General features: G+C 49.7%; 1 protein-coding gene across 6 annotated transcripts in view; it reads left to right on the forward strand.

The window, feature by feature from the left end:
* The window catches only part of LOC123758430 (shootin-1), an 87516-nt gene that overhangs the window by 27027 nt on the left and 36395 nt on the right, over nt 1-24094 (forward strand). For all 6 annotated transcript variants that reach the window (XM_045742838.2, XM_045742842.2, XM_045742841.2 and 3 more), the window contains exon 3: nt 22517-22630. In XM_045742838.2, the coding sequence (XP_045598794.2) occupies nt 22517-22630 (114 nt within the window). The remainder of the gene's footprint in view (nt 1-22516; nt 22631-24094) is intronic.

Genomic DNA, 24094 nt, shown 5'->3' on the forward strand with positions numbered 1-24094 from the left:
ACATATACCTGGTTGATGGGGTTCTGGGAGTTCTTCTACTGCCCAAGCCCGGCACGAGGCCAGGCTTGACTTGTGAGAGTTTGGTCCACCAGGCTGTTGCTTGGAGCGGCCCGCAGGCCCACATATACCTGGTTGATGGGGTTCTGGGAGTTGTTCTACTGCCCAAGCCCGGCCCGAGGCCAGGCTTGACTTGTGAGAGTTTGGTCCACCAGGCTGTTGCTTGGAGCGGCCCGCAGGCCCACATATACCTGGTTGATGGGGTTCTGGGAGTTGTTCTACTGCCCAAGCCCGGCCCGAGGCCAGGCTTGACTTGTGAGAGTTTGGTCCACCAAGCTGTTGCTTGGAGCGGCCCGCAGGCCCACATATACCTGGTTGATGGGGTTCTGGGAGTTGTTCTACTGCCCAAGCCCGGCACGAGGCCAGGCTTGACTTGTGAGAGTTTGGTCCACCAGGCTGTTGCTTGGAGCGGCCCGCAGGCCCACATATACCTGGTTGATGGGGTTCTGGGAGTTGTTCTACTGCCCAAGCCCGGCACGAGGCCAGGCTTGACTTGTGAGAGTTTGGTCCACCAGGCTGTTGCTTGGAGCGGCCCGCAGGCCCACATATACCTGGTTGATGGGGTTCTGGGAGTTCTTCTACTCCCCAAGCCCGGCACGAGGCCAGGCTTGACTTGTGAGAGTTTGGTCCACCAGGCTGTTGCTTGGAGCGGCCCGCAGGCCCACATATACCTGGTTGATGGGGTTCTGGGAGTTCTTCTACTGCCCAAGCCCGGCCCGAGGCCAGGCTTGACTTGTGAGAGTTTGGTCCACCAGGCTGTTGCTTGGAGCGGCCCGCAGGCCCACATATACCTGGTTGATGGGGTTCTGGGAGTTGTTCTACTGCCCAAGCCCGGCCCGAGGCCAGGCTTGACTTGTGAGAGTTTGGTCCACCAGGCTGTTGCTTGGAGCGGCCCGCAGGCCCACATATACCTGGTTGATGGGCTTCTGGGAGTTCTTCTACTGCCCAAGCCCGGCCCGAGGCCAGGCTTGACTTGTGAGAGTTTGGTCCACCAGGCTGTTGCTTGGAGCGGCCCGCAGGCCCACATATACCTGGTTGATGGGGTTCTGGGAGTTCTTCTACTGCCCAAGCCCGGCCCGAGGCCAGGCTTGACTTGTGAGAGTTTGGTCCACCAGGCTGTTGCTTGGAGCGGCCCGCAGGCCCACATATACCTGGTTGATGGGGTTCTGGGAGTTCTTCTACTGCCCAAGCCCGGCCCGAGGCCAGGCTTGACTTGTGAGAGTTTGGTCCACCAGGCTGTTGCTTGGAGCGGCCCGCAGGCCCACATATACCTGGTTGATGGGGTTCTGGGAGTTCTTCTACTGCCCAAGCCCGGCCCGAGGCCAGGCTTGACTTGTGAGAGTTTGGTCCACCAGGCTGTTGCTTGGAGCGGCCCGCAGGCCCACATATACCTGGTTGATGGGGTTCTGGGAGTTGTTCTACTCCCCAAGCCCGGCACGAGGCCAGGCTTGACTTGTGAGAGTTTGGTCCACCAGGCTGTTGCTTGGAGCGGCCCGCAGGCCCACATATACCTGGTTGATGGGGTTCTGGGAGTTCTTCTACTGCCCAAGCCCGGCCCGAGGCCAGGCTTGACTTGTGAGAGTTTGGTCCACCAGGCTGTTGCTTGGAGCGGCCCGCAGGCCCACATACCCACCACAGCCCGGTTGGTCCGGCACTCCTTGAAGAAAACAATCTAGTTTTTTCCTGAAGATGTCCACGGTTGTTCCGGCAATATTTCTTATAGTCGCTGGGAGGACGTTGAACAACCGCGGACCTCAGATGTTTATACAGTGTTCTCTGATTGTGCCTATGGCACCTCTGCTCTTCACTGGTTCTATTTCTGCATTTTCTTCCATATCGTTCACTCCAGTACGTTGTTATTTTACTGTGTAGATTTGGGACCTGGTCCTCCAGTACCAAATGGGCTCGAGTCCAAATTAAGCAACTGACATGTCAGTTGCACAGCAGAATAACAACATACTGGAGCGAAAGACACGGAAGGAAATGCAGAATAGAACCAGTGAAGAGCAGAGGTGCCATAGGCACAATCAGAGAACACTGTTTGAACATCAGTGGTTAAAATCTCTTCAACACCCCCCTCCCAGCAAGCATTAGAAATATCTGGAACAAAGGTGGATGTATTTAAGAGGCACTTAGATAAGTGCTTGCAGGAGGTGCCGCACCAACCGGGCTGTAGTGGATACGTGGGCGTGCGGGCCGCTCCAAGCAACAGCCTGGTGGACCAAGTTATCACAAGTCGAGCCTGATCTCAGGCCGGGCTTGGGGAGTAGCACTCCCAGAACTCTATCCAGGTATATGGAGAGTTGTTTAAGATTCGCTACTTGGAACAAAAAGTTCCAAGTAGCACGGGCTACGGCGAGCCCGTAGTGGACTTACCTGGCACAGGAGCGGGGCAAGTAGCACGGGCTACGGTGAGCCCGTAGTGGACTTACCTGGCACAGGAGCGGGGCAAGTAGCACGGGCTACGGTGAGCCCGTAGTGGACTTACCTGGCACAGGAGCGGGGCAAGTAGCACGGGCTATGGTGAGCCCGTAGTGGACTTACCTGGCACAGGAGCGGGGCAAGTAGCACGGGCTATGGTGAGCCCGTAGTGGACTTACCTGGCACAGGAGCGGGGCAAGTAGCACGGGCTATGGTGAGCCCGTAGTGGACTTACCTGGCACAGGAGCGGGGCAAGTAGCACGGGCTATGGTGAGCCCGTAGTGGACTTACCTGGCACAGGAGCGGGGCAAGTAGCACAGGCTATGGTGAGCCCGTAGTGGACTTACCTAGCACAGGAGCGGTGCTTTAACTTGACACGTATATATGGAGAGCTATAGTGTCACAATTGATATGTTTATCCTACACACCGCCCCCCCCCCCATCCAGTGGACAGCGGTGGATAGGTTACAATCACTCAGTTACTACCTACAGTTACCAAACTGGGGATATTTGGCTAAGACTTCTAGCAGCAGATCATTTTGAATGAAATATTTACACATCTCTTGAACATTTATTATAGAATTGTCTCTGAATTCAGGAATATTTCCGCGCTGGTAAACATTCCGCCATTTTGGTAAGCATTTACTCTTAACAGTGCTGACACTTAGGGCTAACGAGCCTCGATAGGTTAGGTGGGTAGGCTTCATTCATTCACTTCTGGTTAGACAAAGCCACTTCTAATGTGACGCCTATCTCATCGTGAGACCGGACTGTGGGGGCGTCGCAACCCGTTCTCGCACTTTCTTAGTCAATATTGACTTATTAAATACGTGCATATGTGACATACTAAACATACTAGTTTCCCTTGAAAAGCTTCATAGAAAACACCGACCTTACCTAACCTTCTTAGTATGTTAAGATAAGCATCTTATTGCTGGGGCCCAAAGAGCCAGAGCTCAACCCCCGCAAGCACAAATAGGTGAGTACTTGTCACTGATAGTAGAAGGTCAATGATACATTAGACGGTTTAACAAAGCTTGTTTTCTGATTGTCAAAACTGAGAATGGCTACAACCCGGTCGGCCGAGCGGACAGTACGCTGTACTTGTGATCCTGTGATCCCGGGATCGATCCCAGGCGCCGGTGAGAAACAATGGGCAGAGTTTCTTTCACCCTATGCCCCTGTTACCTAGCAGTAAAATATGTACCTGGGTGTTAGTCAGCTGTCACGGGCTGCTTCCTGGGCGTGGAGGCCTGGTCGAGGACCGGGCCGCGGGGACACTAAAGCCCCGAAATCATCTCAAGATAACCTTAAGATAACCCGTTCTCCTAACAGCGTCGCATTTTGACGTACACTCTATCTACCTAAAGGCCCAAAAATCGTCGTACTAGAAAATGGAAGCGGCTCGTGAAATTGACGTAATGTCCCGTTTTCTGTTGTGGGTCCTCTGGTAGGGTAGGATAAGGGTACTTTAGTACGACTGTTTCTTGACGTTGGGGAAACCTTAGGAGGACGGGTTGAATGGCTTAAGCTAGGCTCATAGGGTCGGTTGTGTTAGGCAAGGTTAGACCAGACCACACACTAGAAGGTGAAGGGACGACGACGTTTCGGTCCGTCCTGGACCATTCTCAAGTCGATTGTGAATGGTCCAGGACGACTTGAGAATAGTCCACAATCGACTTGAGAATGGTCCACAATCGACTTGAGAATGGACCACAATCGACTTGAGAATGGACCACAATCGACTTGAGAATGGACCACAATCGACTTGAGAATGGACCACAATCGACTTGAGAATGGACCACAATCGACTTGAGAATGGACCACAATCGACTTGAGAATGTACCACAATCGACTTGAGAATGGACCACAATCGACTTGAGAATGGACCACAATCGACTTGAGAATGGACCACAATCGACTTGAGAATGGACCACAATCGACTTGAGAATAGTCCACAATCGACTTGAGAATGGTCCACAATCGACTTGAAAATAGTCGAGGACGGACCGAAACGTCGTCGTCCCTTCACCTTCTAGTGTGTGGTCTGGTCAAGGTTAGACTAGCTTCAAAATAAGTTTGTGAACGGTTGGATTGAACTGTGTAAACTGTTCAATACTCGTCAGTCTCTCTGGTTAACTAGGGCCTTGAGGACGTAGTGAGTTGCAATCATTTGGTATATATGAGCCTTGCAACAGTGCCTCTTAAGCCTTAAGTTGATTTTCAAGTATTTGTGGCTGTGTCTGATTGAGCTTATGAACGGTAAGCCTCAGCTCTTTTAGTCCTGCCTGTTAACATAATGCTTTATCTGATGTGTATGGAGACTTACCCTCATCAATGCACTGCTATAGTGCATTTGTTCACTATACTGGTGTGTGTGTGTGTGTGTATGTGTGTGTGTGTGTGTGTGTGTGTGTGTGTGTGTGTGTGTGTGTGTGTGTGTGTGTGTGTGTGTGTAAGTGTTTGCGAGGGGTGTGTGGTGTGAATCTGGGGGGGAGGGGGTTGTGGTGTAAATATGTCTTTGTACTTTAGTCAAAGAAATTATTAAAATACTCCATTCAACGTACGCTTATTGATTGCAAGGCGCTGATCTCACACACATATGCAACACCGATATGTCCCAGCTTGCACACCCCCCCCCCCGGATATCGGGATAGCCCCCCCCCCCCCCTATGCCGTTATCATAGATATATATAAGCCAAGCCATCACCGTTATCAGTCACGTGACTGGAAACTGTAACATTCTTACAGAAACTACAGTTCTCTTCCTGAGAGGCGAGAAGGCCGCTACAGTTCAGCCTGTTGCTGTACTCATCATTTTAGACATTACTTAAACCTTTTTTAACCTAATTTTGAAAGTACCATATTGTGGGTTTCTGTCCTTGTCGGAATTCATCAAGCATTTACGCAGTCATTTACGACATCTGTACAGCTTTTCAACAAACATGGCGGCTTTGTTTACATATGTCTCCGTGGTGTAGTGGTAAGACACTCGCCTGGCGTTCCGCGAGCGCTATGTCATGGGTTCGTATCCTGGCCCGGGAGGATTTACTGGGCGCAATTCCTTAACTGTAGCCTCCGTTTAACGCAACAGTAAAATGTGTACTTGGATGAAAAAAACGATTCTTCGCGGCAGGGGATCGTATTCCAGGGACCATAGGATTAAGGACTTGCCCGAAACGCTACGCGTACTAGTGGCTCTACAAGAATGTAACAACTCTTGTATATATCTCAAACAAAAAATATTTACTAGCTTGTAAACAACCCTGCGGTGTTTCAAGAGGTCATAAACTGTAGTGTAAACATTACATGTATATGTATATGACAAATTATATATAAACAATGTTCCCGCGATTGAGGAAAGATGTACAGGTTTCGTAAATGGGTGATGAATCCCGGCGCTGATTTGGTATCGTCTGACAGGGAGATTCCCTGCTTTAACCTGTTGCGTATCATGCCGGGGTATATCCAGGGAGGGGTATATCCAGGCAGGGATATATCCAGGCAGGGATATATCCAGGCAGGGATATATCCAGGCAGGGGGGGTATATCCAGGCAGGGGGGTATATCCAGGCAGGGATATATCCAGGCAGGGATATATCCAGGCAGGGATATATCCAGGCAGGAGATATATCCAGGGAGGGATATATCCAGGCAGGAGGTATATCCAGGGAGGGATATATCCAGGGAGGGATATATCCAGGCTGGGATATATCCAGGCTGGGATATATCCAGGCAGGGGGGGGTATATCCAGGCAGGGGGTATATCCAGGGATAGATCTATCCTCATAGGCTCAACGGACCGTTCAGCTTCAATGTCTCGCTACTGGTACTCCGCGCAACCCTCGCCTCCTGACCCATATTCGGTAACCTGCTGGACTCACCTGACGGCTAGCTGGGGTCCAACCCCATGGCAGGCTGGGGTCTAAACCCTTCCCCATGGCAGGCTGGGGTCTAAACCCTTCCCCATGGCAGGCTGGGGTCCAACCCCATGGCAGGCTGTGGTCCAACCCCATGGCAGGCTGGGGTCCAACCCCATGGCAGGCTGGGGTCTAACCCCATGGCAGGCTGGGGTCTAACCCCATGGCAGGCTGGGGTCCAACCCCATGGCAGGCTGGGGTCTAACCCCATGGCAGGCTGGGGTCTAACCCCATGGCAGGCTGGGGTCCAACCCCATGGCAGGCTGGGGTCCAACCCCATGGCAGGCTGGGGTCTAACCCCATGGCAGGCTGGGGTCCAACCCCATGGCAGGCTGGGGTCCAACCCCATGGCAGGCTGGGGTCTAACCCCATGGCAGGCTGGGGTCCAACCCCATGGCAGGCTGGGGTCTAAACCCTTCCCCATGGCAGGCTGGGGTCTAAACCCTTCCCCATGGCAGGCTGGGGTCTAAACCCTTCCCCATGGCAGGCTGGGGTCCAACCCCATGGCAGGCTGGGGTCTAAACCCTTCCCCATGGCAGGCTGGGGTCTCAACCCTTCCCCATGGCAGGCTGGGGTCTCAACCCTTCCCCATGGCAGGCTGGGGTCTAAACCCTTCCCCATGGCAGGCTGGGGTCTAAACCCTTCCCCATGGCAGGCTGGGGTCTAAACCCCCCATGGCAGGCTGGGGTCTCAACCCCCCATGGCAGGCTGGGGTCTAAACCCTTCCCCATGGCAGGCTGGGGTCTAAACCCTTCCCCATGGCAGGCTGGGGTCTAAACCCTTCCCCATGGCAGGCTGAGGTCTAAACCCCCCATGGCAGGCTGGGGTCTCAACCCCCCATGGCAGGCTGGGGTGAGGCCCCCCGCATGACAGGCTGGGGTGAGGCCCCCCGCATGACAGGCTTGGGTGAGGCCCCCCGCATGACAGGCTGGGGTGAGGCCCCCCGCATGACAGGCTGGGGTGAGGCCCCCCGCATGACAGGCTTGGGTGAGGCCCCCCGCATGACAGGCTGGGGTGAGGGCCCCCCGCATGACAGGCTGGGGTGAGGGCCCCCGCATGACAGGCTTGGGTGAGGCCCCCCCCGCATGACAGGCTGGGGTGAGGGCCCCCGCATGACAGGCTGGGGTGAGGGCCCCCGCATGACAGGCTGGGGTGAGGCCCCCCGCATGACAGGCTGGGGTGAGGCCCCCCGCATGACAGGCTGGGGTGAGGCCCCCCGCATGACAGGCTGGGGTGAGGGCCCCCGCATGACAGGCTTGGGTGAGGCCCCCCGCATGACAGGCTGGGGTGAGGGCCCCCGCATGACAGGCTGGGGTGAGGCCCCCCGCATGACAGGCTGGGGTGAGGCCCCCCGCATGACAGGCTGGGGTGAGGCCCCCCGCATGACAGGCTGGGGTGAGGCCCCCCGCATGACAGGCTGGGGTGAGGCCCCCCGCATGACAGGCTGGGGTGAGGCCCCCCCCGCATGACAGACTGGGGGTCCAACCCCAGGGAAGTCAGATTAAAAGTCTTTAACTAAAGGTTCGGAAAGAAATAGGCGAAAAAATATTAATAGGATAAAACTATTATTTCCTTCCTCGCCCCTTCACCATTGGGTTATGCGTTGGTTATACACTGTGTTATGGGTGTGTGGTGGCAGGTTGGCTAGACCATTGTGTGTGTGTGTGGTGGCAGGTTGGCTAGACCATTGTGTGTGTGTGTGGTGGCAGGTTGGCTAGACCATTGTGTGTGTGTGTGGTGGCAGGTTGGCTAGACCATTGTGTGTGTGTGTGGTGGCAGGTTGGCTAGACCATTGTGTGTGTGTGGTGGCAGGTTGGCTAGACCATTGTGTGTGTGTGTGGTGGCAGGTTGGCTAGACCATTGTGTGTGTGTGTGGTGGCAGGTTGGCTAGACCATTGTGTGTGTGTGTGGTGGCAGGTTGGCTAGACCATTGTATGTGTGTGGTGGCAGGTTGGCTAGACCATTGTGTGTGTGTGTGGTGGCAGGTTGGCTAGACCATTGTGTGTGTGTGTGGTGGCAGGTTGGCTAGACCATTGTGTGTGTGTGTGGTGGCAGGTTGGCTAGACCATTGTGTGTGTGTGTGGTGGCTGGTTGGCTAGACCATTGTGTGTGTGTGTGTGTGTGGTGGCAGGTTGGCTAGACCATTGTGTGTGTGTGTGTGTGTGGTGGCAGGTTGGCTAGACCATTGTGTGTGTGTGTGTGTGTGGTGGCAGGTTGGCTAGACCATTGTGTGTGTGTGTGTGTGGTGGCTGGTGTGGTGGTAGTGTTGGTGATGCAGGTTTGCCAATGTTTTGGCTGTGTCAAGCGGGTGGTGGAGGGTAGCCTGGTGGCCTGCCCTCACAAGTCCAACAAACTCATCACAATGGCTGGCTTCAAAATTCATGTATTTTATTTCGTTCTTGGTGATTTTTTATGTATTTGGGGGTATTCTGGGGTCCAGAGGGGGTGGGGGGACCATTCTTAGAGGGGTTTATGTATTAACAATTTACATTGGTGATGTAAATTTGTATTTCATTTCACACTTTTGGGTGGAGGTGGAAAATAGCAGCACTGAAGCCTGTAGTCGGGGGTTCAGGGAGTAGAAGAACTCTGGAAATCCTCTCCAGGTATATTCCAGGTTCAAGTACGTTTACTGAGACAATAAAATGCATCTCAAAGGACTAGAGTAGCTTAGGCTATTTCTACCCTCCTATGCTCCACAGGTTTGGAGGGGAGAAATAGCCTAAGATACTCTATATCGCTTTGAGATGTATTCTATTGTCTTAATAAACGTATCTGAATCTCCAGGTATGTTTAGCCTGCCTAAACACACACATGTTGTTTCAGTACATGGGCTGGTACAGCATTTTGAATTCAAGTTACACAACCAGTAGCCTAAATTGGAATTTATATAAAGTGTTTAATGTTAGGATTTATGAAGGATAGGAGTTAAGGTTTCAATCCGCATGCATTGTAAGATACCGTTATAGATGTACTATCCATCTAAAGAACAAAAGAACTATATATAGCAGTTACTATCCATCTATATATAGTTACTATCCATCTACTTTGTTTTAATTTGACAAAGAATTTGGGTAAATTGAAATGTTGAATGAAATATTTGAACATGAGTGATAATTGTCTTAAAATTCTTGGATTTGTTTTTCATTTAGTTCTATAGTGATAAAACACGAGAGTAAGTTGTGGTGACTGTTTACAACTGGTCAGATGTACCCCAGCAGGTGTATAGTCACTGAGTTTACTTAGTGAATATACACCTCCTATATATATATACTTACTAAACTATACTTACTGGCTAACGGTTAGCAAGCTATTGTGGCGGCCTTTATAACCCTCTCTGGAGGGTTATAAAGGCCGGTATACCGGGTTGAGGGTATACCGGGTTGAGGGGTATACCAGGTTGAGGGGTATACCAGGTTGAGGGGTATACCGGGTTGAGGGGTATACCGGGTTGAGGGGTATACCGGGTTGAGGGGTATACCGGGTTGAGGGGTATACCAGGTTGAGAGGTTAGCTGGTAGTGGGAAGCTGTGAACGTGGGTGCGGAAATAGCCTATGGCGGACAGAGTAGACGGAACACGTGTGGGGGAGTGACTCTCCTCTCTGTACCCAACAGTCTTCGGGTCTTGGGTCTTCACAACCCACCATAACAGTATATGGTCTTCGGGTCTTGGGTCTTCACAACCCGCCATAACAGTATATGGTCTTCGGGTCTTGGGTCTTCACAACCCGCCATAACAGTATATGGTCTTCGGGTCTTGGGTCTTCACAACCCGCCATAACAGTATATGGTCTTCGGGTCTTGGGTCTTCACAACCGCCATAACAGTATGGTCTTCGGGTCTTGGGTCTTCACAACCGCCATAACAGTATGGTCTTCGGGTCTTGGGTCTTCACAACCGCCATAACAGTATGGTCTTCGGGTCTTGGGTCTTCACAACCGCCATAACAGTATGGTCTTCGGGTCTTGGGTCTTCACAACCGCCATAACAGTATGGTCTTCGGGTCTTGGTCTTGGGTCTTCACAACCCACCATAACAGTATATGGTCTTCGGGTCTTGGGTCTTCACAACCGCCATAACAGTATGGTCTTCGGGTCTTGGGTCTTCACAACCGCCATAACAGTATGGTCTTCGGGTCTTGGGTCTTCACAACCCGCCATAACAGTATATGGTCTTCGGGTCTTGGGTCTTCACAACCCGCCATAACAGTATATGGTCTTCGGGTCTTGGGTCTTCACAACCCACCATAACAGTATATGGTCTTCGGGTCTTGGGTCTTCACAACCCACCATAACAGTATATGGTCTTCGGGTCTTCACACACCCGTCATAAACCTCTCTCTCCTGTCGCCTAGATTTCTATCAGGTACGTTATAAGTTACTGGGATGGGGAAATAGCTCATCGTATAGTAACAAGGATGAAATATTTAGACATTACTGACAGCTCTTTGTTCATTCTTGGATCTTTTCCACATTTAGCTCCATAAGTGATGGAACGCACGAGAGACAGTGTTTACATCTGGCCAGGTGGTCCATCTGGCCAGGTGTACACCAGCAGGTGGTCCATCTGGCCAGGTGTACACCAGCAGGTGGTCCATCTGGCCAGGTGTACACCAGCAGGTGGTCCATCTGGCTAGGTGTACACCAGCAGGTGGTCCATCTGGCCAGGTGTACGCCAGCAGATGGTCCATCTGGCTAGGTGTACACCAGCAGGTGGTCCATCTGGCCAGGTGTACACCAGCAGGTGGTCCATCTGGCCAGGTGTACACCAGCAGGTGGTCCATCTGGCCAGGTGTACACCAGCAGGTGGTCCATCTGGCCAGGTGTACGTCAGCAGGTGGTCCATCTGGCCAGGTGTACACCAGCAGGTGGTCCATCTGGCCAGGTGTACACCAGCAGGTGGTCCATCTGGCCAGGTGTACGCCAGCAGGTGGTCCATCTGGCCAGGTGTACGCCAGTAGGTGGTCCATCTGGCCAGGTGTACGCCAGCAGATGGTCCATCTGGCCAGGTGTACACCAGCAGGTGGTCCATCTGGCCAGGTGTACACCAGCAGGTGGTCCATCTGGCCAGGTGTACGCCAGCAGGTCGTCCATCTGGCCAGGTGTACGCCAGCAGGTCGTCCATCTGGCCAGGTGTACGCCAGTAGGTGGTCCATCTGGCCAGGTGTACGTCAGCAGGTCATACACCTGGCTAGATTTACTGCTCGAATTGCATGGTAGTATGACTGTTAGTGAAGGGGTTATTTATAAATACCATCTCTTAGGAGGATGGGCTGGATCTGCAATTAATTCCTTAGTTATCACCTGGGTGGAGGGTAAGGCTGTGATAGCCTATTCTGAGAATTCCCCCGCCCTCAGGCCGTATTCCCAGGTCTTTCCCCGCCCACCTTCCCAGAACCTTTTCCCTCTACTCAAACACTATTATGTATCGCATATGGGCCTGTCTGTCAGAAATGTGTAGTGAGAAATAGGTGTTGAGGGTTGCTGGTTTAGTGAGAAATGGTGAAGAGATGCTGAAGGTATAGTGAGAAATGTTTATCAATGTTCCGAATTGTCGTGGTGTGGCATAATTTTGTCATTTTAAGTTGTAATGTTTCCTAAGTTCTTGAACAGTCCATGACCTCCAGACAGTCAGTCCATCATCAGTAACCCGCTGGCGTCCTGTTGTCTCAAGCACTCAACTCCTAGCTCGTTAACTCTACTAATGACCAATTGAAATTAGCTGCTTTTTTGTAGTCATGTCGATCTGTCTCCTTGAGTGTCTTCCCCCTAGTGATACCTTAGATTAGTTAATTTAGGGTGTCTCGCACGCTCCTGTGAGCGGTGCTGGGACACACCCATCCTGTTAATTGTGGTAGGAAAGTGTACACGTCACACCCATCCTGTTAATTGTGGTAGGAAAGTGTACACGTCACACCCCATCCTGTTAATTGTGGTAGGAAAGTGTACAGTCACACCCCATCCTGTTAATTGTGGTAGGAAAGTGTACACGTCACACCCATCCTGTTAATTGTGGTAGGAAAGTGTACACATCACACCCCATCCTGTTAATTGTGGTAGGAAAGTGTACACGTCACACCCATCCTGTTAATTGTGGTAGGAAAGTGTACACGTCACACCCATCCTGTTAATTGTGGTAGGAAAGTGTACACGTCACACCCATCCTGTTAATTGTGGTAGGAAAGTGTACACGTCACACCCATCCTGTTAATTGTGGTAGGAAAGTGTACACGTCACACCCATCCTGTTAATTGTGGTAGGAAAGTGTACACGTCACACCCATCCTGTTAATTGTGGTAGGAAAGTGTACACGTCACACCCATCCTGTTAATTGTGGTAGGAAAGTGTACACGTCACACCCCATCCTGTTAATTGTGGTAGGAAAGTGTACACGTCACACCCCATCCTGTTAATTGTGGTAGGAAAGTGTAGGGGTGGTGAGAGAGGAAGTGGGTGTAGGCTATTTGTTTATGTTCGAAATGTCTTTGAGTTCCATGCGCTCGGCGAGCTGCAGTTGTTGCTGTGTGACCATGAGGCGGCGCCATGACCTGCCTGTGTTATGGCTATCACGGCGGCAGGAAGCATATCAGTGCGTGTGGCACACCTCTCCACCAGGATATGAGCCACTAACAATGCCAGCTGCCACGGTGATCATACGAGGCTTGCTTGCCGGGAATGTCAAATTTCGCATCATCTTACGAAGCAATTCAACCAATTTCTTTATTTATTATGCACCCCATACCCATCCCGTGGGCGGTTGTGCACCAAGCCATGATTGTTTTTTGTAACAAAGTTCGTTTATCTTTTCTTATATGACGATAACAAATCTTGATATTTAAACTCGAGGTGATTAGATCGTAATATGTTGTGTTATATATGTGATTTTATTGACGATTCTGGTTGGTGATTAATGCTTTGTTAGTGCTAATGGTTTAATTATTTATGGTTTAATGGTTTAGATTAATGGTAATGGTTAGAGGAATAATGAAAACTAGACTAAGACGTTAGAGTATTACTGCAGGGAGGGTGTGTATATATATAGAAAGGGTGTCGAGTGGCGTCTCAAGTCTTAGGCTGGAGGGGGAGGGTGGTCCTTAAGGGCTTGTGTTGGGGGTTACGAGTGGAGGGGAGGAGGGGTATTACGGCTTCCTTGCTGGGCTTGTATTACCCTGCCGCCATAGATAATCCCTGCCACCCCCCTGGCCTACCATCTGAAGAACTGACTGTTACCTCTCGCAATATGGACTGGCCATGACTGTAAAGCTGCCGCAAGGAGCGGTGGGGTGAGTAACTGTGTGACTCACCATAGATGTAAAGTGCCTTGTATATACACACTGTTGTGAGCCTCTTCTTGAATCACTTGTGGTATAAAAGGGTTATTGATATGTATACCTGATCAACGATCAAAGGAGTGCCGGACCAGCCTGGCTGTGGTGGGTATGTGGGCCTGCGGGCCGCTCCAAGCAACAGCCTGGTGGACCAAACTCTCACAAGTCAAGCCTGGCCTCGTGCCGGGCTTGGGGAGTAGAAGAACTCCCAGAACCCCATCAACCAGGTATATGTGGGCCTGCGGGCCGCTCCAAGCAACAGCCTGGTGGACCAAACTCTCACAAGTCAAGCCTGGCCTCGTGCCGGGCTTGGGGAGTAGAAGAACTCCCAGAACCCCATCAACCAGGTATATGTGGGCCTGCGGGCCGCTCCAAGCAACAGCCTGGTGGACCAAACTCTCACAAGTCAAGCCTGGCCTCGGGCCGGGCTTGGGCAGTAGAAGAACTCCCAGAACCCCATCAACCAGGTATATGTGGGCCTGCGGGCCGCTCCAAGCAACAGCCTGGTGGACCAAACTCTCACAAGTCAAGCCTGGCCTCGGGCCGGGCTTGGGCAGTAGAAGAACTCCCAGAACCCCATCAACCAGGTATATGTGGGCCTGCGGGCCGCTCCAAGCAACAGCCTGGTGGACCAAACTCTCACAAGTCAAGCCTGGCCTCGGGCCGGGCTTGGGCAGTAGAAGAACTCCCAGAACCCCATCAACCAGGTATATGTGGGCCTGCGGGCCGCTCCAAGCAACAGCCTGGTGGACCAAACTCTCACAAGTCAAGCCTGGCACTCGGGCCGGGCTTGGGCAGTAGAAGAACTCCCAGAACCCCATCAACCAGGTATATGTGGGCCTGCGGGCCGCTCCAAGCAACAGCCTGGTGGACCAAACTCTCACAAGTCAAGCCTGGCACTCGGGCCGGGCTTGGGCAGTAGAAGAACTCCCAGAACCCCATCAACCAGGTATATGTGGGCCTGCGGGCCGCTCCAAGCAACAGCCTGGTGGACCAAACTCTCACAAGTCAAGCCTGGCCTCGGGCCGGGCTTGGGTAGTAGAAGAACTCCCAGAACCCCATCAACCAGGTATATGTGGGCCTGCGGGCCGCTCCAAGCAACAGCCTGGTGGACCAAACTCTCACAAGTCAAGCCTGGCCTCGGGCCCGGCTTGGGGAGTAGAAGAACTCCCAGAACCCCATCAACCAGGTATATGTGGGCCTGCGGGCCGCTCCAAGCAACAGCCTGGTGTACCAAACTCTCACAAGTCAAGCCTGACCTCGGGCAGGGCTTGGGGAGTAGAACAACTCCCAGAACCCCATCAACCAGGTACCCTCTTGACCCTCTACACATCCGGCTCGTCTAGGCCTTATTTCCTGTCCCCTCTCTCGTTCTTGCCTCAGTTGGCTCAAACAACTATAGCCTGATGGATCAGGCGATCACCACACAAGCCTGACCCAAGAGCCCGGATAGATCAAATCTGTCACATCCAAGCACAAGACCACCTGAACCACCATTCAATTGTTTAGATTTTGCCCCGAGGGGCGAGTTTATTGGGCAGCGTCACTCATCCTGTGAGTGGACACACCGCCATAGGGACAGTATTGGGCAGCGTCACTCATCTTGTGAGTGGACACACCGCCATAGTGACAGTATTGGGCAGCGTCACTCATCCTGTGAGTGGACACACCGCCATAGTGACAGTATTGGGCAGCGTCACTCATCCTGTGAGTGGACACACCGCCATAGTGACAGTATTGGGCAGCGCCACTCATCCTGTGAGTGGACACACCACCATAGTGACAGTATTGGGCAGCGCCACTCATCTTGTGAGTGGACACACCGCCATAGTGACAGTATTGGGCAGCGCCACTCATCTTGTGAGTGGACACACCGCCATAGTGACAGTATTGGGCAGCGCCACTCATCCTGTGAGTGGACACACCGCCATAGCGACAGTATTGGGCAGCGCCACTCATCCTGTGAGTGGACACACCGCCATAGCGACAGTATTGGGCAACGTCACTCATCCTGTGAGTGGACACACCGCCATAGCGACAGTATTGGGCAACGTCACTCATCCTGTGAGTGGACACACCGCCATAGCGACAGTATTGGGCAGCGCCACTCATCCTGTGAGTGGACACACCGCCATAGTGACAGTATTGGGCAGCGCCACTCATCCTGTGAGTGGACACACCGCCATAGTGACAGTATTGGGCAGCGCCACTCATCCTGGGAGTGGACACACCGCCATAGTGACAGTATTGGGCAGCGCCACTCATCCTGTGAGTGGACACACCGCCATAGTGACAGTATTGGGCAGCATCACTCATCCTGTGAGTGGACACACCGCCATAGTGACAGTATTGGGCAGCGCCACTCATCCTGGGTGTGGACACACCGCCATAGTGACAGTATTGGGCAGCGCCACTCATCCTGTGAGTGGACACACCGCCATAGTGACAGTATTGGGCAGCGCCACTCATCCTGGGAGTGGACACACCGCCATGGCAGCCTGTACAACTCTCCCCAATAGGCAGTCCATCACTACATATTGGTACTTTCTGGTGGTCTATCACTACATATTGGTACTTTCTGGTGGACCATCACTACATATTGGTACTTTCTGGTGGTCCATCACTACATATTGGTACTTTCTGGTGATTCATCACTACATATTGGTACTTTCTGGTGATCCATCACTACATATTGATACATTCCGGTGGTCCATCACTACACATTGGTACTTTCTGGTGGTCCATCACTACATATTGGTACTTTCTGGTGGTCCATCACTACATATTGGTACTTTCTGGTGGTCCATCACTACATATTGGTACTTTCTGGTGGTCTATCACTACATATTGGTACTTTCTGGTGGTCCATCACTACATATTGGTACTTTCTGGTGGTCCATCACTACATATTGGTACTTTCTGGTGGTCCATCACTACATATTGGTACTTTCTGGTGATCCATCACTACATATTGGTACTTTCTGGTGATTCATCACTACATATTGGTACTTTCTGGTGGACCATCACTACATATTGGTACTTTCTGGTGATCCATCACTACATATTGGTACTTTCTGGTGATTCATCACTACATATTGGTACTTTCTGGTGATTCATCACTACATATTGGTACTTTCTGGTGGTCCATCACTACATATTGATACATTCCGGTGGTCCATCACTACATATTGGTACTTTCGACCCCCACTAGTTACTATAAGTACTTAAATTTCAGGCGGATGAACTGGTTTCTGAGCCCCTTGAGGGAGCTGTAATATAAGAGGATAGAAATGCACTAAGCTAGTCTTATCTTATCCTTTAGGAAGGTATTTAATATCTCGGTAAACTTGAGCCGCACGGTAGACCGACTGACGGAGCCAGCGAAGATCCTAATTCAGCTCGTATTTACTTCCTTGTAAACCATTTGTAAATGTTGCCATATGCAAATTATTTACGGCGTCAGCCGCGTTGAAGGTTATTACAGTAGATCAATGCTACATTTCAAGGAGTAGAACGAATAACGTGATATTAAAAATGCATTACGTTCCACGCCGGCTTAAACACAAAAATTTAATAGTCGGCCATCACAATCGGTGAAATAGTGAACCGTTTTCTGATTGAATATTGAGGTCGTGATCAATCAATATTTACAGACATGCAACATATACCTTGCAAGGTACAAGAACCCAAGGTGGTCATGCAAAACGTGGGGGGGGGGGGCATTAATGCGAGGACGTCATGGTGACGTCACGCATACCTTTGCTGGATTATAACTCTTTATTCTTATCTTAGTCACGTTGGGTATTGGGGGGTTTAACGAGCGGCGGTGACATTACATTAACGTTGATTCAACGTCGTAGGACCATCGTTTATTGATTCGTTATCTTGGGAGACAGATTGATTGATTGATGAAGATTAAGCCACCCAAAAGGTGGCACGGGCATGAATAGCCCGTAAGTGGTGGCCCTTTTGAGCCATTACCAGTATCAAAAGATGATACTGGAGATCTGTGGAGGCGCAACTGCACCCTGCGTGACGGGAGATGTCTCCCGGACCAAATGGTGTTGGGAGACAGGCAGCCAGTGTATATATATATATATACACGTTAGGCTTTTAGCGAGGTGAAATGAAATGTGCCCAACCATTTTATCTCCCGCCCGGGATTCGAACTCGGAATTCTCGACTGAGAGTTGACAACAAACCCGACTGCACTAACGGGTTTATAGGTTGGTACATCAACGTTGATTCGACGTTACATGGACGTCGTTTTTAGCTTTGCCCCCTAGGAGGAGGGAAAGGGGGGTCGTTCCCAGTGCCCCCCTGGTAGCTGTGGGCACGGGGCAAGGCTGCCAAAAACAGGAGCCTAGTTACTAAGGGGGGGGGGGTCAGGGGGGCAGATATCCTCTGCCCGAAACCCAATGCTGAGAAGACTCAACCCGAACTCTTTGAAATAACGTCGCTTTTCGCTCGTATGTGCGCTATGGCCAAAAATGGACGTGATTTGACATGAAATCGGCTCACGAAAGGGACGTTACGGCCCCGTTTTCTGTTTTGGGTCCTCTGGTTTTGGGTCTGTTAGGTTAGGAGAGGAAACTTTCAATTAACGGTGTTCGTGGCGTTATGAAACTTTAGGAGAACTTCCTGCCCTCCTAACCTACCAGAGGACCCTTAATGTACTGTTTTGGGCCAAAAAAAACAAAATCCAAAATTTATTTTAAATTATTTTTCATTTTCAAATTACGTCCATTTCGGGCAAACGGCTAAATTCAGACGTAATGTGTAAGAAGGCAGGTTGCGTCTTACCAATATGTAATTGCGTAATATGTAATATCTTACATATTACGTCCATTTTTCTTAAAATTTTAAGTGTCCTAACAGAAAACGAGAAGAATTAAATCGGGGGAGGGGGTTGGGTAAATGTAACAGCCCCATAAGTGCAATTATATACTATGCATAACAGTCAGGAAATGTACTTATTACACTTAGTATTAAAACGTACTGTCAATTCGGAGGATGGGAGCGGAAAGCGACGTAATTCTAAGAGGACGGGTTGGTCCGGTTCGGCGACTCCCAAACATCCATGTTTTTTATGCCTGGATCCATCAGTTACCTTCGGGTGTAGCCGAAAATGTACGCCATTTTACGTCCGTTGTGGCAACTCGAAAACTCAAACGGGACTTAAACTGGAGTGCTATTTCTCCTAATTTCCTCTGAAGTCTCGTGCAGGTTCCATTACATATGGTATAGTCTCTTAAACTAGTCTAAACACGTATTATATATGAGTGTGTATATATTATATATGTGTGTGTGTGTATGTAAGCTTATATGCAGCCCATCCTCCTGGTTTGGTAGTACTTATAGTACCGATGAGGACCATGGTACATATATCGACGTACAATGCTATTAGTAAGTAGAAATCGGTACTATTGAGTTGGACAAATCGGAAAACTATTTTCTACTTATGTTGCAAAGACAACATAAGTAGAAAAGTCTACAACATAAGTAGATAAGTAGTTATCGATAAATAACTAACCTAACCTAACCTTCCTAGGCCTAATATAGTACATATATGTGCTATACTAGGGCCTAGGAATATTTAAGTTTGTTTTTTAGCTTCGTTTTTTTCCGACTGTAAAGTGAATAGTACAGAGTGCTACTATCTAATTGCTTAGTACGTCAATGTTTGTACTATGGTGCTCATAGTTACAAAGACTAAACCAGAGAATGGGTTGTTACATATAATATGTAATTATTACATTAATGTAGAACTAGCATTAATAAAATATATATGTATTTTCTACCATTCATGTATCGCAAATAATGAATATTGTCTAGCGGGAGCCGGTCGGCCGAGCGGACAGCACACTGGACTTGTGATCCTGTGGTCCCGGGTTCGATCCCAGGCGCCGGCGAGAAACAATGGGCAGAGTTTCTTTCACCCTATGCCCCTGTTACCTAGCAGTAAAATAGGTACCTGGGTGTTAGTCAGCTGTCACGGGCTGCTTCCTGGGGGTGGAGGCCTGGTCGAGGACCGGGCCGCGGGGACACTAAATGCCCCGAAATCATCTCAAGATAACCTCAAGATCCCAAGATAAAGCGAAGGGTTATTTTATTAAGATGTTTATTCAGGTAAAGTACATACATTGAGTAAACATATTATCTTATAAGTAGGTTTAAATGCTTTTGGTTAGACAAACCAATAAATATTATTATTTATTGAGATATATACAAGAGTTGTTACATTCTTGTAGAGCCACTAGTACGCGTAGCGTTTCGGGCAGGTCCCTGGAATACGATCCCCGCCGCGAAGAATCGTTGTTACATCCAAGTGCACATTTTACTGTTGAGTTAAACAGAGGCTACAGTTAAGGATTTGCGCCCAGTAAATCCTCCCCGGCCAGGATACGAACCCATGACATAGCGCTCGCGGAACGCCAGGCGAGTGTCTTACCACTGCACCACGGAGACTGGTCACGCGTGTCAAATCCTGGTTCGAACGCTTCTAGTATGCAATGAGGAAAATAAAATTAGGATGACGTTTGTCAAATCGTGAGAATTGGTTGTGTTGGATGTGTAAAGAAAATGTAACAGTTTGTGAATCATAGACTTTTACTGACAGGCACTTACGGGCTATTCATGCCCGTGCCACCTCTTGGGTGGCTTAATCTTTATCTATCTATCTACTGACAGGCAATTGTAAGCATTGTTCATTAACATCCTTCTAAGCCTAATTTATGTATTTATGTTACTAGTGAAACCTAACTAGCCTAATCCTAATACACGCTATCTGAAGCCTAATATGGTACATATGTGCTATACTAGGCCTAGGAAAATTCTAAGTTTGCATTTTAGCATTCTTTTTTTTCCGGACTCTTATCAAATGAGAAAAGAACCATTGAATTATATATTTGTACGATCGACCACATAGTTACAAAAAAGGTACTTCTACTTATCCTCTCAGGAGGATAAGTTGGAGCCAAGAGTTGCAACATTTCCGCCCGTCCTTATCAAGTCGTGAGCAGTATTAAAAGAAGAGGCTTGTCATCCCAAGAAAAATGAGTCTACCGTGAGACGCTTTAGTGTCTTGCTGTCCCACCGGCGATGGAACAGAGATAAGAGAGAGCTTGGTGTAGGTGAAGGAGTAAGCATAAAGGGTGATTCCTTGCTTAATGTCTGAGTCACTACATCCTCACTGAGCGAGGCTACGTCATATCCTATTCTACCCCCCTCCTTCTTCTCCCCTCTTTCCCCACCTCCTTCTACCCTCCTTCCCCACCTCCTTCTACCCTCCTTCCCCACCTCCTTCTACCCTTCCCACCTCAGCTGACCATCAACTGAACCCTTGTCTACATTCAGCGTCCGCGGCAAAACACTGTCCTCACACTTAATGCACCTCAATGTGCAAGCCAGCGCGTCAAAATATGGGTTTAATTAAATTAATATCACCATATTACTGTCGCTTCCTGGGACTGGCGAGCCCTCGGCCTTCATAGGTAGGCAAAGCGTCTATGTTCGTACGTTTCGGGTTTGGCCAAAACCACTGGATATTTTACGTTGGTCAGATCGTGAGAGCAATCTGGCATAGTCTTCAGATTTAGTTGGTATAACATGTTTAGGAATATATATATACATAGGTGTATATAATATACACCGCGTGTATGATTGCGTCTTGTTCCGTGTTAAACGTTTCCCAGTGAGCTCAATATCCAACGTTGAATTGATGTTATAATTGGGTCCCAGTGAGCTCATTATCGATAAATAACGTTGAATTGATGTTATAATTGGGTCCCAGTACGTTCAATACCCAAGAATGGCGTTAATTCGCCGTTAAATCAGCGTTATCAATGTTGATGACTCAGTTTGCTTACAACCTTGGGTGCGTTGGTGCTCCTCCCTGGCTGTAGTAGCCTATGATTCCCTCCTGATAGCTTATCTCTACCCAACGTCTGGCACGATAACGATGATAACTCAATGGTGAGTGGTACAACTCTTTCGTGTGCTGATTGGTGGGAAGTGTAGTTATCGCCCAAAGCTTCAAGATAATTGTTATTTTTGTATTTTTAAAATGAGTGAAAAAAAAGGTAGTCCATTCTCCAAGAATTGGTAGGACTATAGATGCAATATGGATTATTTTGCCAATGAAATTTTATTTTGTGCTATTGGAACTCTAAAAGGGCATACCAAATTAAACCTAACATCCTAGGCCTACTAAAAAAAACAATCTCTAACATACGCAGATTTGAAGCCTCATTTAGTACATATGTAAGCTTAGACAAAGTTCGGTTTGGTTAAGTTCTTTCTCTGGCCGTTTAGCGAACAATTCATAATTTTATTTTTGTGGTCAACAGTTCATGTATTGTCCTACCGTCCATATGGGATACATATACATGGGAAAAGGTGATTATACATGCGTACGATATCCTGTAGATATCTACTTATTACTGACGGCTACTGCAGGATTGTGTGTTATGGCTGGGTAGAGTAATTGATGTCACCCTTAGTTAGTATGTCTTACTATGATGTTCCTTGCTATCTTTATGTAGATTTGTTAATAATTTACGTGCTCACGCGCATGCGCACACACAAGACACACACACACACGCATGACACACGCACACACATACACAAGACACACGTACACACAAGACGCGCGCGCACTCAACACACACACACACACACACACACACACACACACACACACACACACACACACACACACACACACACACACACACACACACACACGAGAGACAGCACCCAAAATATGGTAACATGTTGTCTTTCCAACAGCGACGCGGGACTACGACGAGCTGAAGCGGCGCTTCATGGAGGCGACGCAGACGACGGAGGCCCTCCAGGTCCGCCTCGACGAACAGGACCACGACCTCCACAACCTCCGCAGCGGTAGGTCCTCCTCCTCCTCGCTGAACCAACGCTCATCCATGATGCTCGCTACTCTACGGCCTCTTCTGCCTCCACCACTTGCCCCTCTAGACCCCCACCCCTCCTCTAGACCGGCCTTTTGCCCCTCTAGACCGGCCCACTGGCCCCTCTAGACCGGCCCACTGGCCCCTCTAGACCGGCCCCTTGCCCGTCTAGACCGGCCCCTTGCCCGTCTAGACCGGCCCCTTGCCCCTCTAGACCTCCCTCTAGACCGGCCCCTTGCCCCTCTGGCCCGCCCACCTCATTATTGGACATTTGCGTATACAGTGTGTCATTTCTCAGTTCCAAAGCTGCAATTGACCTGGTTAGTCTACCCCCATGTTTTTTTGTGTTTATAACCCCCCCCCCATGCACGTCTTATCACCCCCTAGTATTATCACCACCCACGTATTATATCACCCCTGAAGCTCTTTATACCAGACGTCAAGGCAGCAGCGGCCAACCCCAGATATGTTACACATTCACGATTTCGAACTGTTAGTTTTGTAGTACTGTATCGGCTTTCACTGTTGTAGCTCAGCGTTAAAGTACACAGCATGCGAATTGGCGGAGAATGAGTAGGTTACAGAATTGGTTTTGGCAGATCTGGTGTGTGGTACAGGTATGTTGGCGCGCGTGTTCCGCTAGTGAGTTCCTCCTGCTTGTGGCAAGTATTTTTAAGGCAGCCTCGTATTCTCTTGTCCTCTGTTATGTGTTACTGAGGGGCTCCTTGTTCCTATGTGTTTAGTAGAAGCGCTTAGCTGAGGCTTTGATACACACTTTGTTGGTGTGGACAAGGTATAGGTTGTGTGTGTGTGTGTTTTTGGTAGCTAGATTAAGCTTGCGAGCGCTCTTTCTTTCTTGTGAGATGATGTAGCCAGCTACAATGATATTCCAAGCTCTTGGTGGGGGGGCTTCCGACTCCTCCGCAATGTAATGACAGCATGTCACAGCGCTCAACAGTATTTTAAGCGACGCAACGTTAATGTTCCCTTCTTGTCCTCAACATGGCAGTGTTTACATTCCCTTCTTGTCCTCAACAGGACAGTGTTTACATTCCCTTCTTGTCCTCAACAGGACAGTGTTTACATTCCCTTCTTGTCCTCAACAGGACAGTGTTTACATTCCCTTCTTGTCCTCAACAGGACAGTGTTTACATTCCCTTCTTGTCCTCAACAGGAGTGTTTACATTCCCTTCTTGTCCTCAACAGGACAGTGTTTACATTCCCTTCTTGTCCTCAACAGGACAGTGTTTACATTCCCTTCTTGTCCTCAACAGGGCAGCGTTTACATTCCCTTCTTGTCCTCAACAGGAGAGTGTTTACATTCCCTTCTTGTCCTCAACAGGAGAGTGTTTACATTCCCTTCTTGTCCTCAACAGGACAGTGTTTACATTCCCTTCTTGTCCTCAACAGGACAGTGTTTACATTCCCTTCTTGTCCTCAA

The sequence above is a fragment of the Procambarus clarkii genome, chromosome 11 (assembly GCF_040958095.1).
Source record: "Procambarus clarkii isolate CNS0578487 chromosome 11, FALCON_Pclarkii_2.0, whole genome shotgun sequence".
Taxonomy (NCBI): Eukaryota; Metazoa; Arthropoda; class Malacostraca; order Decapoda; family Cambaridae; genus Procambarus; species Procambarus clarkii.